The 17,238-nt window shown below is 39.7% G+C and overlaps 1 protein-coding gene across 1 annotated transcript in view; it reads left to right on the forward strand.

Moving 5' to 3' along the window:
- The first annotated feature begins 2,660 nt into the window (after window positions 1-2,660).
- FBXW12 (F-box and WD repeat domain containing 12) overlaps window positions 2,661-17,238 on the forward strand; it is a 42,416-nt gene continuing 27,838 nt past the window's right edge. Inside the window, exons 1-9 of the mRNA XM_037826286.1 lie at window positions 2,661-2,750; window positions 3,386-3,423; window positions 3,624-3,784; window positions 4,443-4,561; window positions 8,421-8,630; window positions 9,225-9,383; window positions 10,241-10,451; window positions 10,958-11,136; window positions 11,317-11,450. Coding sequence (XP_037682214.1) covers window positions 2,661-2,750; window positions 3,386-3,423; window positions 3,624-3,784; window positions 4,443-4,561; window positions 8,421-8,630; window positions 9,225-9,383; window positions 10,241-10,451; window positions 10,958-11,136; window positions 11,317-11,450 — 1,301 coding nt within the window. The remainder of the gene's footprint in view (window positions 2,751-3,385; window positions 3,424-3,623; window positions 3,785-4,442; window positions 4,562-8,420; window positions 8,631-9,224; window positions 9,384-10,240; window positions 10,452-10,957; window positions 11,137-11,316; window positions 11,451-17,238) is intronic.

Here is a 17,238-nt window from a genome sequence, read left to right on the forward strand (position 1 = left end):
GAACTAACAAATAATGCATAGTGTAACAATGGCAAAACCACCAAATCACCTCCATGGATGGAAAACCTCCAGTGTTGCAAGGAATTGGGCTCACAGTGGTGCTCGTTTGAACCAGGGGCATGCAAACAGGCACAGCCTCGCTGTCGAACACCTGAAGGGATCACTCAGAGAAAGAGGCTGTTGCCAACAATTCACAAGGAAGTTAGAGAAAACTCCATAAGGAGCACCCTGGCTCTACAGAGCTGGTGCTGTGGGCTGCTTCTTCAGCCCCTGCCTTAGCTTCCTCATGCATTTCACTTTCTCTTGACCTTGAGTTTTGTGGTAGCAAAATCAGCATTTAGGTATTGTCTACAGTTCTGGTACTTAAACTATCCTTCCATCTGGAGCTTTAACAGGGCTTAGTTTTAAAAAAAAATGCAAGGGCACTGGATTCCTTGGCTACGAATTATTGGCTGAAGAAAGTTTTTTAAAAGGCGGTGGGTGGGTGGGGAGACAAGCTTTAGTCAATGGATGCATGGGAGAAGGTAAGTTTGACCTGATTTCCTGAATCAGTTGTTAACAACATAAGTTTAAATAAAATTAGTTGGCAGCTATTTTTTAAAACTCCAAAATTGCCTAATTAATACTCAAGGTAAAATATTCCAACACTAAGGATAAAATGACTCTTTCTTTCTCATACCCTCCCATTGCCGGTTTCCAGTCCTTCCAGATGTAACCTGGGGTCAGATTTTACATACATAACTCCAGGCATGTTGCAAACATTTGCATACATATGTTTAGAAATATATTACTTTTGAATTGTTTTCCATTTTGTATTTGTAAATCAAATGCATATATTGATCTAAAACAAATTTGTTTTCACTTAATTTGATGTCATTGAAAGGTTATGATTTTTAATCCGTGCTTCCCACTCTCCACTGTACATTCCCAATTTCTATTTGTTGAACTGATGGGTTAAAACTTGCATCCCTTTAAATTATTTCTAGTTCTCTGATTGTTAGGTGGGTGGAAGAAGCGTTCATGTGACTTTGGAACACAACTATCTTTCTCCTCCATGAGAGCCTTTGCCATCATTCCACTGCTTCGGCTCTTTCACAATTATTTCTAGAGTGGCTTCACAGATGTTTTATATCAACATATTGTTTTAAATTTGCAAATACCTTCAACCTTGTCTCATTTATTTTCGATGTTGATTTAACTCATGCGTGTTGTATGGACAGGATGGAGACAGGTAAAGAGCCTTGAAGTAATTGAGGGAATGCTCCGTCAACAAGAGAGCAAGGGAGAGAGCACCTAAACTCAGTCAATTTGAAATCACCCTTCTCACCTTCTACGTGTAACAACCTGAAAATCAGTTCTAACATTCAATGTCCTGGACCTTGAGGGCTGGAAGGGAGCTTATCACCAACAACTTACAGTCCAATATGTTCTTTGTCCATATATGAATGTGTTTGAAAAAAAGTTCCAGGTATCATGTTTTAATAAATTCTAATGGTAATTTTTCATTGGCATTAACAGCAGTGAAAAGTCAAGAGATTGTTCATCAGCTTTGATTGGGTAAACCAAAATCAGGGATTTAATTTTATTAGTAGTAAAATGGCATGGTTCAGGGAAACTGAAAGACTTAGGACTAGAATTACTAATATAAAAGATACCATCAAGACTCTCTTTATCTCTCTGGAAGCCAGGTGGAGTTATTTTCTTTATGCTACATTCTCCTCTTTAAGCCACATTCTCTTTAAATCAGTTTCCCCTGAACCCAATTCCACAAAACAAAAAGTGGTCGCGCCAAAGTTGTCAGGTTTGTGTTTTATGGATCTATCCATGTGAAAAGTTTCCATTCTAAATTTTAAAGAAGAGGACATTTAACTGACCCTGTCTGATCTGATTTGGATAATAGAGTGGATAATATTATAGAAAAAAATAGTGGTTCTGAGAACCACCTACTGTGTGGGTCAGACTGGAGGAGGGGGCAGGTTCATCACCACTGAGCCCCACAGGGGGTTCCCTATAGAAACCACTGGAATGAATGACCAAGTTCTTGGGAGACTCATAACTGTAGAAAACTGTCAGGTCACAAGGAACAGACAACGACTGTAAGAGCCATCTCAGACACAGCCCATGCCCTGAGCACAGACTTCTCAGGAGGAGTCTGTCTGGCTTGTATTTTCCCCTTCCACTGGAAAGTTAAATGCACAAAGGTGGAAATCAGGGGCTCTATCAGTGCTGGGAGATGGGCCCTACTAACCAGATTTGTGCCCGAAGTAGACACAGATTCCCTACCTCAGTAATTTGGAACTTAATGGGTGTCACATAGAGGCTTGAATCTGATGAAGGAGAGCTGTGTTAGCTGAAATTTCCTAGAGTGTCCTGGAACAGCCCTGGTTCTGCACTTCTAGTTCACCACACAACAAATATGTTGTCAAATGAGCACTAACAGGCCGAGTTTCGCCGGGGATGCCTTCAGCTGTGTGGCTCTGGCCCCAGGAGAAGAGGCCGAGGGCAGGCTGCAAGTCTGCACACCTGCAGTCTGTTTCTATCAGAGGCAGATGGGCAGTGGGTGGAAGCCCTTCCAAGTGCTCAGACTTTGGCCAAGCCTTTAAATTCAGAGCAACCTGTAGAGGAGAAAGGAGTATGGATATGGGCTTAGGCCACCTAAGATGGAGATACGATTGCCTGACCTGCCGTTGCTGCGAATCTTCTCCTTCCTGGACCCTTTCAGCTTGCTGAGAGCCTCCCAAGTGAACAAGGTAAAAGCTCTCCACCTTCTGCTGCTCTATCTGAATTGACCAGCTCCCTACCCAGCCCCCTCCCCCTTATGAGTTCTTGCAAAAGACCTCTTTCATCTCTCTCCCTCAGCCCTGGGAGCTTGGCTAACACACCATTACACCCACACAGCCTTCCTTCATTCCTTAAATTTAGCATGTTCTGAATCCTGACCCATCCATTCCGCTTTGGTACACCAGTGCCCTGGGACTCAGCCCCTTCTCTTGACCAACTCGAGCACCAATCTGCAGAACAGCAGGAGAATACATTGAATGTTTGGAAGTGAGCATCACTCACTCCGAGGGCCTCGTTTTCTGTGAAACGAAAGTGACAAACTGATATAAAGGAATGGTGCTGACTAATTAGTCCTTAAGACTCCCGTTTCATGCCCTAGGAGAGTAACATTTCTTCCTCTGAACTCTCACAGAAATTCCCAGTGCCTAGTAGCAGCCACAGGCTCTGCTGTTACCAGGTCCCTGCTCCCCGGGCTGGGCGGGCCTTGAGAGCAGGGGTATCTGATTAAACTGTGAGGGCCCAGCTCCCAGAACAAACAATAGCAGAGGAGGAACCAACAACTGGGTACTGATGGTTGGCTTATCTCTTCCTTTCTCTCCGTTAGCAGTGGAATAATGTTGCAGACAACCATGACCTGTGGAGGTGAGTGGGGGAAGGGCAGGGTCAAGTGGGAAGGAAGGTGTCTCTCGGCAGGAGAGCAGGATGTCTGACTGTGTGCCTGCACCGTGTACGTAGTCCCTCAGTGGCTGTATTGTGAGGGGAATGCAGAGAAGCCCAGAGTGATTGGGTCTGAGGAGGTGGACTGACCAGGCAGCCTGATGGGATTGTGACTCTGTTTCCAGAAAGCTGTGTGTGAGCAGATGGAACCTCTGCAACCTCTCCTATGAGTGCCTGTGTACCCAGACATGGAAACAGTTCGTCCTCAACCAAATAAAGCAGGAGTATCGGATGGCGCTGGTGCAGCCAGAGGACTTTAACTACAGAGAAGTATCTGGGAACCTCGGTATGGGGCAGGGTACCCTAGGGGAGCATGATGAACTTGTTTCCAGGAGTCCACTCCATTTTGTTTTCTTTTCTGTATGCAGTTCTGTGTTTTCATTCAGTGCGGGAAAGGGAATTAAAGTTTAATGAGACTGGGTTGCTGGGATAGCTGCATAACCAACTAGTCTCCCTGCTTTCTCTCTTTTCCCAACAGTCTATACTGAATGTAGAAGCCAGAATAATTTTTCACAATGTAAAAACAGGTCCTGTGACTTCCTTTTTTAAGACTTCCCACCCTTCTAGAATAAAAATCTGAAAAAAAAAAGAAAAAGAAAAAGAAAAACTTTTAAATAACAGATGCTTTGCTTGCTCACTTTATTCCTGATAGCTCTTTAAAAACCCAGAACAGTTCTCTGATGGAGAGATTTTATTCTCATTTTACATCTATGGAAAAGAGACTAAACAGGGAAAACAAGGTGGCCAAGATCTCCTTAATGGCCAAACTGCAACGGGAACCCATATTTTGCTGCCTCTGAAGCCTAATTTCTATTTAATTCACCTTAATTTTAACTCCAGAGGGTACCGGAAAACTTAAAGTGATTTTTCCAGAATTGTCTTTATTAAATTTGGAGCATCCCTCTTCTGTCTGGTGGCCAAGTATTGTCTGTGTTTCCTTTCAGGAATCTTAGGACCTATGGCTTATCTCTCAGGAACCAGCCCCACAATGGATGGACACGGGAGGTCGATTCTTTGTACTGTGTCTTCAAAACAAGTGCTTTATGCCTGGGATGTGCAAGCGGTGAGTCTAACCAGGGAGGAGCAAAAAGTAATGCATCCCTGTAGCATCCTGTTATACACATGAAACAGAAATGCTGAGAGGAAAATTATTCTGGGAGTTCATGACAGAAACAAATTTTCAAATCAGTTCTAACTTGTGATCTGTGACCTTTCCATTTAGACCATAGATGCATAAAAATTTCACTTTCTAGTATGTTTCTAACTTGTACAAGGATTTATTTTCCAATGGTATCTTGGAGTGACTTTGTGTAAACAATCTTTTGAAATTGTGCATCTTCGCTACCTATTTTACTGCCCTTTGTCTGCTATTGGCATTTGTTACATTTGGCTTTTTCAGAAAATGGTTCCTAACTCATATTATCTGCAAGAGACATGAAGCTTGTCAATGCATGTAGTATACACAGCATTTGGCATGGAGTTGGAAGACCCCAAAGTGGGTCCTAAATTCTAGTATTTTCTTGGCATTCCTTGTTTGCATTTCCCTCTCCATCCCTGTAAAAAAAAAGATGGGATGACTCTTTTCCACTCAGGGTCTTCTGGAGTATGATAAATACCTTTTTAAGAATATAAGAGGTATAAATGTTTTATATTGTAGAATGTAGGCAACCTAACGATAGACAGCAATTAGTGAAAGGGGAACAATAATCTAATAAGAACAGATAAGTTATGGAGAATACACATAATGTTATGGGAATGCTCAGGAATGATTATGGTTTGCAAATTTTCTTGGGTAGGGTGGGAACATGTTGGAAGCAATGTAGTTATTTTAGTTTATTTGTTTTTCTTATTCCTTTGTTTGGTTATGGTTTGTTGATTTTATTGGGGTATGGTAGGAACATGTTGGAAGCAGTGTAGTTATTTGTTTTTCTTATTCCTTTGTTTTGTTTGAAATGTGTTTTTTTTATCACTTTGTTTCCTTATTTTTTGATCAAGTTTAAAAAAAATTAAAAATATATAAGAGGTGGCAGGGGAAAGATAAGATAAAAAATCTAGGAGAGTGTTCTCTTGGATAACTTGCTGCAGGGAAACAAGCCACCATGTTCCTGAGGACACTCAAGCAGCCCAATTACAGTTCCATAGAGCAAAGAATTCAGGCCCCTGCCAATGGCCAAACCCAGCTTGGCAGTCATGTGAGTGAGCCTTCTGGAAAGCAGATCTTTCAGCCTCAGTCAAGCCTTCAGATGGTTGCAGCCCCCACTAAGGTCTTGTGGCAACCTCATGAGAAATCCTAAGCCAAAATCACTCAGATCCCTCTTGATATTTTGACTCACAGAAACTATGTGAGATAATGTTTATTGCTTTAAGTTGCTATGTTTTTTTTTTTGTTTTGGTAACTTGAAAAAGCCAAATATAACAATAGATAACTAATGGAAGTGAGGTGTTGGCTTACCAAAAACGTAAAATGTAGGAGAAGCTTTGGAACCAGGTAGTGGGCAGAAGCTGGAAAGACTGAGAAGAGAACTGGGCCTTGAAGATACTGTTAACAGAAACCTAATGGCCTGACATGAGGGCTAAAAGGAAATTGTGAAAAATGTTATTGGAAAATAGATAAAAGGGAATCCTTATTATATAATGGGAAAAGGTTTAGCCACACTATCACCTGTGGAAATGTGAAAATTAGAAAATTTGCCTAATGAATCGAGTGATCTTTGCTAAGGAGATTTCAAGAAGAATGCTGAATGCTGGATACTGGCTGCTTCTTGCTAAAAATAATAAAATGCTAGAGGAGAAGGAGAAGATAAAACAAAGACTGTCAAACAAAAGGGAGCCGGGAATTGCAGGCAAATGATGCTAAGATTTAAGAAACGAATTCCAAGCAAAGATCAATCCAGGACACTGTCAGGAAACCATGTATACCAGTAAACCATGATTTGAAGAGAAAGTCAAAGGGAACTGCTGAAAAATTCTTTGTTAGACCTCAAGGATTTAAGGAAGGAGGTGCCTCAGAAAACCATTCAGTCAAGTAAGAGGCCTTCTGAGAAACATAAGGCAGCAGCCCCAGCAGTAGCCCAATATAGAAGCACTTATCTTAAAGGTTTGTGGGTGTGGCTCTTGTCTAATGGTGTGGACTCCAATGGGGTTCTTAGGAGACCCTAAAAGTTTTTAAGAGAATTATATGGGCAGAAACACTGCCAGCTTAGATTTAAAGGGGCTGAGACATTACAAAAGGAAAAGAGGACTTGGGATCCCCAAACTTTTATAGGCAGGAAGTAGGCTGAGAAAACTAACTCGGTTGAAAATTTGGGTCATCATATATGGAAAGGGAAGGATAAATCAGAGGGCAGAAGCAAGAGCCTAGAGGGTGGAACCAAGAATCTTGAAGAAGCATTCCTGAGCCTTGAATCCTAATCAACTTCTAACACATTCTCTATTGAGTTTTAGAATTTCTGTGTACCAGTGGCTTCTTGGTGCTTCTCATTCCACCACCACCCCCTTTTTTCCCATTTTCCCTTTTTTTTTTTTTTTTGAATGAGAGTGTCTATAGTGTTTTCCTATGCCTACCCTGTCTATTTTTGGTATATGGAGGACATATAACTTGTATATTTAGTTCAAAGTTTTTCACATCAAGAGGAACTGGACCTAAAAAGTCTCTTCTGTACCCATACCTAATTAAATAAGATCCTATATTTTGAGATGATGCTGTAATGGTACAAGACATTGGAGGGTATTGGGAGGTTGTGAATGTGTACTGCATGTGGGAAAACGGCCTCAGGGTAGACTATGACAGGTAGCCTCTAAGATGACCCCCAATATTCCTTGCCCTGTAGTAGTCACGATCTTGTGTAATCCTCTCCCACAATGAATAGGGCTGACCTGTGTAACCAAAAGGACATTGTAGAAAAGATGAGGTGTAGCTTCTAAGGGTATCTTATAAAAGGCGTTTGCTCTCCCTTGGGTCATTGATTCTTGGGAAAGCCAGCCACAGTGTTATGAGAGCACTCAAGCCACCCTATAGAAGGGTCCCTGTGGTGAAGTGCTGAGGACTCCTACCAATAGGCAGTGCCGACTTGCCAGCCATGTGAGTGAGCCCCCGTGAAAGTGGAACTTGACTTCAACTTGATGAGAGACCCTGAGCCAGAACTTCCCAGCCAAGCTGCATCCAAATACGTGACCCACAGAAACTATGAGAAAACAAACACAGGAAACCTGTTAATAGTGTTAGAAATCAGAATATTGGTTAAAATTTGAGAGGATGGAAGTATCGGTGAATAGAGCAAGCACAAGGGGACTTGGGAGGGCTTAGCAGAGGCTGTACTGGTGTTCATTTTGTAATAATTCATTAAACTTTGTTTTGTGCTCTTTTCTATTTGTATGATATACTTCTCAATACAAAAGGCTACAGAAAGAAATCTAGAAGGAAACCTATTTCTTCTGTCTTATTTGCAATGTACAAGGTTGATGACAGAATAACAATTTTCATGATAGTTTATATTGTTTGAGCTCCTACCATGTATTAGGCAAAAGTCTAAGAATGTTTCATGTATTACGAAATATAATACTCACAACAGCCCCTAAGAACAGTTTTACTCTCAGCCTCATTTTACATACAAAGAAGCTTGGTACGTAACTTGCTGAATATTGCACAGTCAGTAAAAGGGAGAACTGATTTAAGCCCAGGCTATCTGATCGTCTTTATGCCCATCAAGTAGTAAGTTCTTGCCTCTGAGCATATTGCATAGATCCTGTTTTATGTTTACTTCCCTCAAATAGTTGGAATGTTTAGGAAATTTTCCATGTCCTTATCTCAGAAGCAAGAAGTGGGTCTGATATGGAAGTGGTTTCCAAATAGATGTCAGAATGAAAGCACAGTAGGCTTAAAGAGTTCCTTGACCACAGATAGTGTTGCTCTCGTTCTCCAGGGCACTATAATCTGGTCAAGCCCAGTTCAGAGGTCCAGGATCATGAACGTGGCCACCCTCCCTCAGATGCATCTCGCATTCACTGTGGATTTGGCAGGAACTATCAAAGTGTGGAACTGTCAGGATGGAGATGCTCTGGCTGCTTTCACCTTGTCTAAGGCCTGTTTTTCCTTGGAAGCCTTTCTCAGGAAGGATGGCGCCTTTGTCTTGGTAAGTGAGCCCCCGCATTGTTTTGTGGGAAGGGACCCATAAAACAAGGCCTGCTCCCTTCACAGTTGTTGAGGGCTCAAAACAATCATATCACAATCTGTCTTTTCAGATTCATCCCTCCTTCACACCCTGAGAGTTAGTCACAATATACCAGTGAATGTTGCCCATAAAAACCCCCATACCATCTTGGCCTTTGACCTATCTCAAGTACACGTCCCAAGCCATTCTTCTTTAAAAAAAAAAAAAAAATCTATGATTCTTCTTTCAAATGTATATTATAGTATTATAGTACAGTACATGAACTTGGACCATGACAGCAGAAAGAGAGGTGTGGTTTTGGGGAGATATTGAGAAAATATAATAGTGGCAATATACTAATGAATGACTATCCTTGAGAAGAGTGCTTTGGGGCTTGGAAAGCCTCAGTCCATAGGATTTCCCAGCATCTTTGTAAGACAGGCTGGTCAGTGATTTTCATCTCCATTATGAAATTAAAGAAACTGTGCTGTATCCTGCAGCTGGCTGTGCTACCCGCTGTGACTTTAGGATTTCAAGTCTCTTCCCATTGACCTTGTGATGATGCTTTGGTTTCAGGTGGGCAATTCTGAAGGTGACATCTACACACTTTCAGTGCCTGGGTTAGGATATATTTCTAAAGTTAATGCATTTAGATATAGTGTCGATCATCTAGTCATCTCTCCTGAAAAGAAGTGGATCTTTGCTTCTGGAAATCATCAACATATCTTGCCAAAGGTAAGTGTGACTCTGTGTGCTTTAACTTCAGGGGGGATGGGCAGGAAAGGAAATTGAGGGTTGGGGTCAAACATTAGGAAAGTCAGGTTAAGAAGTGTTAGAGAAACTGCAGTCTCAGTAAGGACAAGACATATTGCTCCCTCCTTCCTAAGGCCATGTCACAAGTGGAATCCATTCCTATGACCAGGAAAAATGTCCTTTGAAGTAATAATATCCAGTTGTGAAGGCAAACATTTACTAATGAAAATTGGCTCATGAAGCCTGAATCAGACAAAGAGATGGAGAGCAAGAGAAATAGCAAGAAATGAGGGTCTTTGGTAACCTTGTTTGCTTTTGCTTTCCTTACTTTACTTTTACCTACCTTGACTAGAAGATATGGATGGAGACATCCAGAAATACATAAGTATGCATTAGCCTCTGAATGTCACTCTGAGAAAACCTTTGGCCTTTGAGCAGAACATTCTCAGCCTGGCACCAGAGAGAAAAGAGTGAAGAAGGGAGGCAGGAAAAGCAAAACAGCCCTTGGATAGCTCTCCAAGAAGGGAAAATCTCCTTAGCCAACCTTAACTTGATCAGGTGTCCAATGGGGCAAGATGATTTCATAACCCCTTGGCATGCCGGAAGAAAGCCTAAGGGACTCTTGCGCTATCTGGGAACGTGACAGGCAGTATAGGAAGACTGTGAGTTCCTTGTATATTGACGCGACAAGCAGTGACTACTCAGCACTTCCTAAGATGCAGAATAACGCTTTAGCCACAAAATGAGGATTTTTAAGGGGGCTTTTCTGGAGTCACTTCTGTACTGAAATGCTGAACTTACCCCTTCACCTTACCACATGTGCAATTATCTCTCCTTAGGTATTTTTCACAGAATGCTTGCTGAGACCAAGAGAAGGTGAACCGCCTCTGTCCCTCTCGCTCCCATTCGCAAATTGCTGCAGGGCCTGCTGGGCCCCAAGGAAGAAAAACAGGCTAACAGTGATGTTCCGAAGAGGTTCTCACAAAAAGACAGGATTTACCACCTTTGATATAACAACTGAAAGGACTGGGGGCAAAACAGTCATCAAAGGTAGGCTATGCCACATCAGAATCTCCTGTTTCTCCTCTTTACCATAGCCGTGTTCATGTTAAGCTATAAATTACATAAATAATCAATCTTTAGAAAGGGCTTAGGGAATTTCTTTAGCTGGAGCTAACCCACGCCTCTTTAACTCTAATACCCATGCTCCTGACCTCTACCCTCTTCCCTGCTCTCTTGGGCAGACATGATTAGATTCCCATCGTGCTTTAGGGCCTGGATTCCAATGTCCATCCCCACTACTGGCCTCCCCTCAAAGCTTGAGCTATTATTTATTGTCCACATCCTACCTCTCACAGTCATCCGTTCCCATATCACAGTACCCATCACCATGACCAATGGAATGTATTTTCAGGCCATTGGCCTACCCTTCATCTTCCTCACTGGACTGAGGTCCCACGGGAGTAGGGAGTATGTTTTCTCATTCAATGTAAAGATATTGTCCTGACGAAATGATCCAAAATTTGCCTGCATGTATGTGTCTAACACAAACAAAGAATATCAGATCGCAAGTTTCATGCTACCTGGTCATATGGAGCCTCCTGTCTGGATGGGAGCCTGTGACGGACAAATGATTGTCTTTGAGAGTGGGTCACACCTGTTCCTCTTCACCATCAATGGGCTCCTGCTGCAACGATTTGAGGATCACCAGAGGACCATCAGCGACTTATGGGCGGTGCGTAGGTCCTTCACCCCCCACTGCTCATTCCTCGGCCATTCACTCCTGGTTATCTTTTTTTTTTTTTTTTTTTTTTTAATAATATATTTTAACCCAATATATCTAAAATATGATCTTTTCAGCATGTAATCATAAAAAAAAAAAAAGACAGTTTATATTCTCTTTCCTTTTTTAAAGGATTCTGTTCATGTGCTCACCACGTCCGTGGACGACTCGGTGCATCTGTACATGTGGGAGGAGGAAGGCTGCTATCCACACCTCAGGAGCCGCTGCCACCTGGACTTCATGGCCAGTGACCAGGCCCCGAGCTGGTAAGCCCTGTTTTGTGACTTAAACTTGCCCTGAAAGTTTCAGATTTCTATGTGAAAGTAAACAAAAGGATAGAGCTTTTTCAAGATTCTGTGAGGGCAGAAATGAGTAAGTGTATGCCTGAACAGAGAATTGCTGGTTCTTGGAGTATGTCCACGGCCTTTTCAATGAATGTCAAAAAGCTCTCCAAGATGGCTGTCAATTTATACTCCCACAAGCAATATATGGAGGATTTGTCTCTTCAAGATCCTATCTTGACTTGCAGGGCTTGTACCTCTTGTGAGTTCATTAGTCATTTGGGTTGTTTCTTTAGTGGGTTGCCTTAATCTCCATTTTTCTGATTCTTCTTCTGGATTGTTTGTCTTCATCTAAATTGTTTTCCTTGAGATTTTATATAAGGTACATAGAAAGTTTGCTTTTATATACTTCACAAATATTTTCTTCCAGCTTGTTGCTTGTCCTTATAATGTTTATAGTGCATTTTGATAATATCTAACAAAAACTATATATATATATATATATATATATATATATATATACACACACACATATACATATATCCAATGAACTACAAATGCCATTAAAAGGAATTGATCCTGAAGTTACACCTCCAATGACTAAAAATACGTAGGTGTTCATTGCAGTATTACTTGTAATAGCCAAATGCTGGAACTACCTGCTCAATTATAATGGTACATCCACACAATGGAGCATTGTGCAGTCTATTATTTAAAAATTTAAAAAAGGATGGGAGAAATTGCTATTCAGAGAAGCTATTTCCAGTGCTTTTTGAGGCAAAAATATTTTAATTAAATGTGTATAATTACATTTAGAAGAATTTTTCATATTTTTTTTGCTTTTGGTATCATATCTAATAAATCTTAGCCTACTCCAAATTATGAATATTTATTTCCTTTCAATAATTTTAAGTTCTTCCCATCCATATGAGGTGTCTCATAATACATTCCCACCAGTAATATAACAGAGTGCTTATTTCCTCATAGCTTTGTTTCTTCTATCCATTTGAATGTTTTGATAAGGCAGGGAAATGACGTCTTTCTCAAATAGAATCCAGTTGTCTAACACACAATTTGAGTTTTGGCAAAAATATAAAATCCTGTAACCAGAAGCACAATACCACAAAACACTTCCAGCAACCCCAAAGTTTCCTTTTGCCCCGTTGCAGGCTGTGCTTCCTTTTGTCCCCAGTTCCAGGCAACTACTGTCTGTTTTCTCTCCCTAATAAATTAGTCCATATTTTGTAAAGTTCTATGTAAATGGGATTATATAATATATATTCCTTTGTCTCAGCTTCTTTCAAAGAGCATAATGTTTTTGAGATTCACCCATGTTGCTGAATGTGTCAGTAATTCACTGTTTTTTATTGCTGCATAATGTTCCATTGCATAGATGTACCTCAGTTTGTTTATTAATTCGCCGGTTAAGGGACATTTATGTTTCCATTTTGGAACAATGATGAATAAAACTGCTATAAACATTTACACACAGGTTTTTGTATGTAATTAAGAGTGGAACTGTTGGATCATGTAGTAAGCGTATGGTTAACTTTATAAGAAAGTGCAAAACGCTCTCCTAGGGAGCTGAATCATTTTACATTTCCATCAGCAATGTATGACAGTAACAGTTACTCCATTTGGTGTTGATTTTTTGTTTTTGTTTACATTCTAATAGGTATATAGTGATTTTAACCATGTTGTAGTTTTAATGTACATTTCCTTAATGATGTTGAGCAACTTTTCATTTGCTTATTTGCCATCCAGATATTCTTCGGAGCATTGGTTCAAATTTTTTGCCCCTTTTTAATTGCTTTGTTTGTTTTCTTATTATGGTGTTTTGGTAGTTCTTTATATATTTGGAACATGACTCTTATCAGATAAATATTTGCAAGTATTTTCTCCTACCCTATAGCTCATCTTTCCATTCTCTTAACAGTGTCTTTCAGTGTCATTAACAGACATGCTTAATTGTAACTATGTCCAAATTTTCTTCTGAAAGGACAGGGCTTTGGGTGGCCTTTGCCTAACCCAAAGTCACAAAGATTTTCTTCTATGTTTTCCTCTAAAAGTTATATAATTTTAGATTTTACATTTAGTTCTGCAATCCATTTTAAGTTAAATTTTGTATAGGGGCAAGGTATAGATAAAGGTTTATTGAATTTTTTGCATATATTGATATTCAGTTATTCCAGCACCATTTGAAAAAGTAATTCTTTCTTCATTGAATTGTCTTTGTAACTCTGTCAAAAATTAATTGACCAAATAAGTATGGGTCTATTTCAAGAAGCTTTTTTTCCTCTCAACTGTATGTCTATCCTTTCCTTAACACACTGTCTTGAAAGTTTAACTATAGAAATTTTGAAATCAGATGGTGAGAGTCCTTTGATTTGTTTGTTGTTGTTGTTTTAATTGACTATTCTAGTTCCCTCGTTTTCCACATAAATTTTCAAATCCGTTTGTAAATTTCTATAAAAATTCTGATGGGCTTTATACTGGAATTCTATTGGCTGTATTCCTCAATTTGGGGAAAATTGTTATCTTTGCTATGTTGAGTTGTTCAGTCCATGAACCTGAATATCCAAATTTATTGATTTCTTTCATTCGTGTTTTGTAATTTTTAGGATACAAATCTTACACATCTTTTGTAAGGCTTATACCTAAATAGTTCATGTTTTTTGGTGCTACTATAAGCAGTCCTATTTATTTCAGTTTGCAATTGTTCATTACTAGTATGTAGAATAGGATTAGCTTTTCTATATCTTATATCCTACAACTTTGCTAAACTTATTCACTTTTTTCAAAGATTTATAGATACTTTACATATTTTTTCTGCGTAGGCAGTCATGCCATCTGTGAATAGAGACAATGTATTTTCCTCCTTTCAAATCTGTATGCCTTTAATCCTTGTTCTTGCCTTATTCCATTGGCTATAATCCCTTGTAGTACACTGAATACACATGGAGAGCAGACATCCTTGCCTTAGAGTGTTCAGTTTCTCACTATTATTTATGATATTTTTGTTGGTTCCCTTTATAAATGTCCTTTATCAGATTTATTTAGTCCTAGTTTACTGAGGGTTTTTAATCATGAGTAGGTGTTGGATTTTGTCAAATGTCTTTTCTGTATCAATTGGTATGATCCTATAATTTTTCTTCTTTAGATTGTTAATATGGTCTTTACCTTGATTGATTTCTGAATATTGGTCCAGCCTTGCATTTCTGGAATACAGCCCACAGATCATGTTGTATTATTCTAGTTATATATTGCTGGATTCAGTTTGTAATATTTTGTTGAAGTTTTTTACTTCTATGTTCATGAGGTGAATTGGTCTACAGTTTTCTTGTTTGTTTACTGTCTGTGTTTGGTTTTGGTATTACGATAAAGCTGGCTCCATAAATTGAATTGGGAAGTGTTCCCTCATCTTCTATTTCCTGGAAAAGATTGGGTGGAATTGGTGTGATTTCTTCTGCAAATGTTTGGTAGAATTCTCTAGTAGAACCATCTGGGTCTGGAGATTATAGGAGGGTTTTTAACTACAAATTATTTAATAGGAATAGCACTATTTGAATTATTTCGTGCTGGGTGAATTTTGTCAGTCTGTAGTTTTCCAAGATGTAGTCCAGTTCATCTAATTTGTCAAAGTTACGCGTGTATTTTCTTCCTTTCAATCCCTTTAATGTCTGAAAGCTCTATACTGATATCAGTTCCTTTAATCTGATGTTGGTCATTTGTGTCTTTACTATTTTGTCACTCTTTGTAGAGATATATCAATTTTAATGATCTTTCCAAAGAAGCAGATTTTGGTTTGATTTTTTTTCTCTTTTTCCTGTTCTCAATTTCATTGATATGTTTTTATCTTTTATTTCCTTCCTTCTGCTTACTTTATTTTGTTCTTTCTTAAGTTTATTGAGGCAGAAGCTTAGATTATTGATTCTCCTCTTTTTACATATAAGCATTTGGTACTCTAAATTCCCTTCTCAGCACTGCTCTGAGTCCCACGGATTTTTTTTTTTTATCTTCATTTTATTGAGATATATTCATATACCACACAGTCATACAAAACAAATCGTACTTTCGATTGTTCACAGTACCATTACATAGTTGTACATTCATCACCAAAATCAATCCCTGACACCTTCATTAGCACACACAAAAAAATAACAAGAATAATAACCAGAGTGAAAAAGAGCAATTGAAGTAAAAAAGAACACTGGGTACCCTTGTCTGCCTGTTTGTTTCCTTCCCCTATTTTTCTACTCATCCATCCATAAACTAGACAAACTGGAGTGTGGTCCTTATGGCTTTCCCAATCCCATTGTCACCCCTCATAAGCTACATTTTTATACAACTGTCTTCGAGATTCATGGGTTCTGGGTTGTAGTTTGATAGTTTCAGGTATTCACCACCAGCTACCCCAATTCTTTAGAACCTAAAAAGGGTTGTCTAAATTGTGCGTAAGAGTGCCCACCAGAACGACCTCTCGGCTCCTTTTGGAATCTCTCTGCCACTGAAGCTTATTTCATTTCCTTTCACATCACCCTTTTGGTCAAGAAGATGTTCTCCGTCCCACGATGCCGGGTCTACATTCCTCCCTGGGAGTCATATTCCACGTTGCCAGGGAGATTCACTCCCCTGGGTGTCTGATCCCATGTAGGGGGGAGGGCAGTGATTTCACCTTTCAAGTTGGCTTAGCTAGAGAGAGAGGGCCACATCTGAGCAACAAAGAGGCATTCGGGAGGAGGCTTTTAGGCACAATTATAGGGAGGCCTAGCCTCTCCTTTGCAGCAACCGTCTTCCCAAGGGTAAAACCTATGGTGAGGGCTCAACCCATCAAACCACCAGTCCCCTATGTCTGTGGTCATGTTAGCAACCATCAAGGTGGGGTAGGCCAATACCCCTGCATTCTCCACAGGCTTCTCAAGGGGGCTCTACATATTTTTTTCCTTGTTTTTTTTTTTTTTTTTTTTAAATCAACTGTATGAAAAAAAAAAAAAAAAACATACAATAAAGAACATTTCAAAGAGACCATAACAAGGGAGTAAGAAAAAGACAGCTAACCTAAGATAACTGCTTTACTTCCAACATGTTCCTACTTTACTCCAAGAAAGTTACCTAATATAGCAACATTTCTGTGAACTTGTTCCTACTACATCCATCAGAAATTAACAGACCATAGTCATTCCTGGGCATCCCCAGAACGTTAAATAGCTTATCTGTTCTTCTTGGATTATTGTTCCCCCTTCCTTAATTGCTCTCTATTGCTAGTTCCCCTACATTCTACATTATAAACCATTTGTTTTACATTTTTCAAAGTTCACTTTAGTGGTAGCATATAATATTTCTCTTTTTGTGCCTGGCTTATTTCGCTCAGCATTATGTCTTCAAGGTTCATCCATGTTGTCATATGTTTCACGAGATCGTTCCTTCTTACTGCCGCGTAGTATTCCATTGTGTGTATATACCACATTTTATTTATCCACTCATCTGTTGAAGGACATTTGGGTTGTTTCCATCTCTTGGCAATTGAGAATAATGCTGCTATGAACATTGGCGTGCAGATATCTGTTCGTGTCACTGCTTTCCGATCTTCCGGGTATATACCGAGAAGTGCAATTGCTGGATCGAATGGTAACTCTATATCTAGTTTTCTAAGGAACTGCCAGACTGACTTCCAGAGTGGCTGAACCATTATACAGTCCCACCAACAGTGAATAAGAGTTCCAGTTTCTCCACATCCCCTCCAGCATTTGTAGTTTCCTGTCTGTTTAATGGC

This window comes from Choloepus didactylus, chromosome 1 (genome assembly GCF_015220235.1).
Source record: "Choloepus didactylus isolate mChoDid1 chromosome 1, mChoDid1.pri, whole genome shotgun sequence".
Taxonomy (NCBI): Eukaryota; Metazoa; Chordata; class Mammalia; order Pilosa; family Megalonychidae; genus Choloepus; species Choloepus didactylus.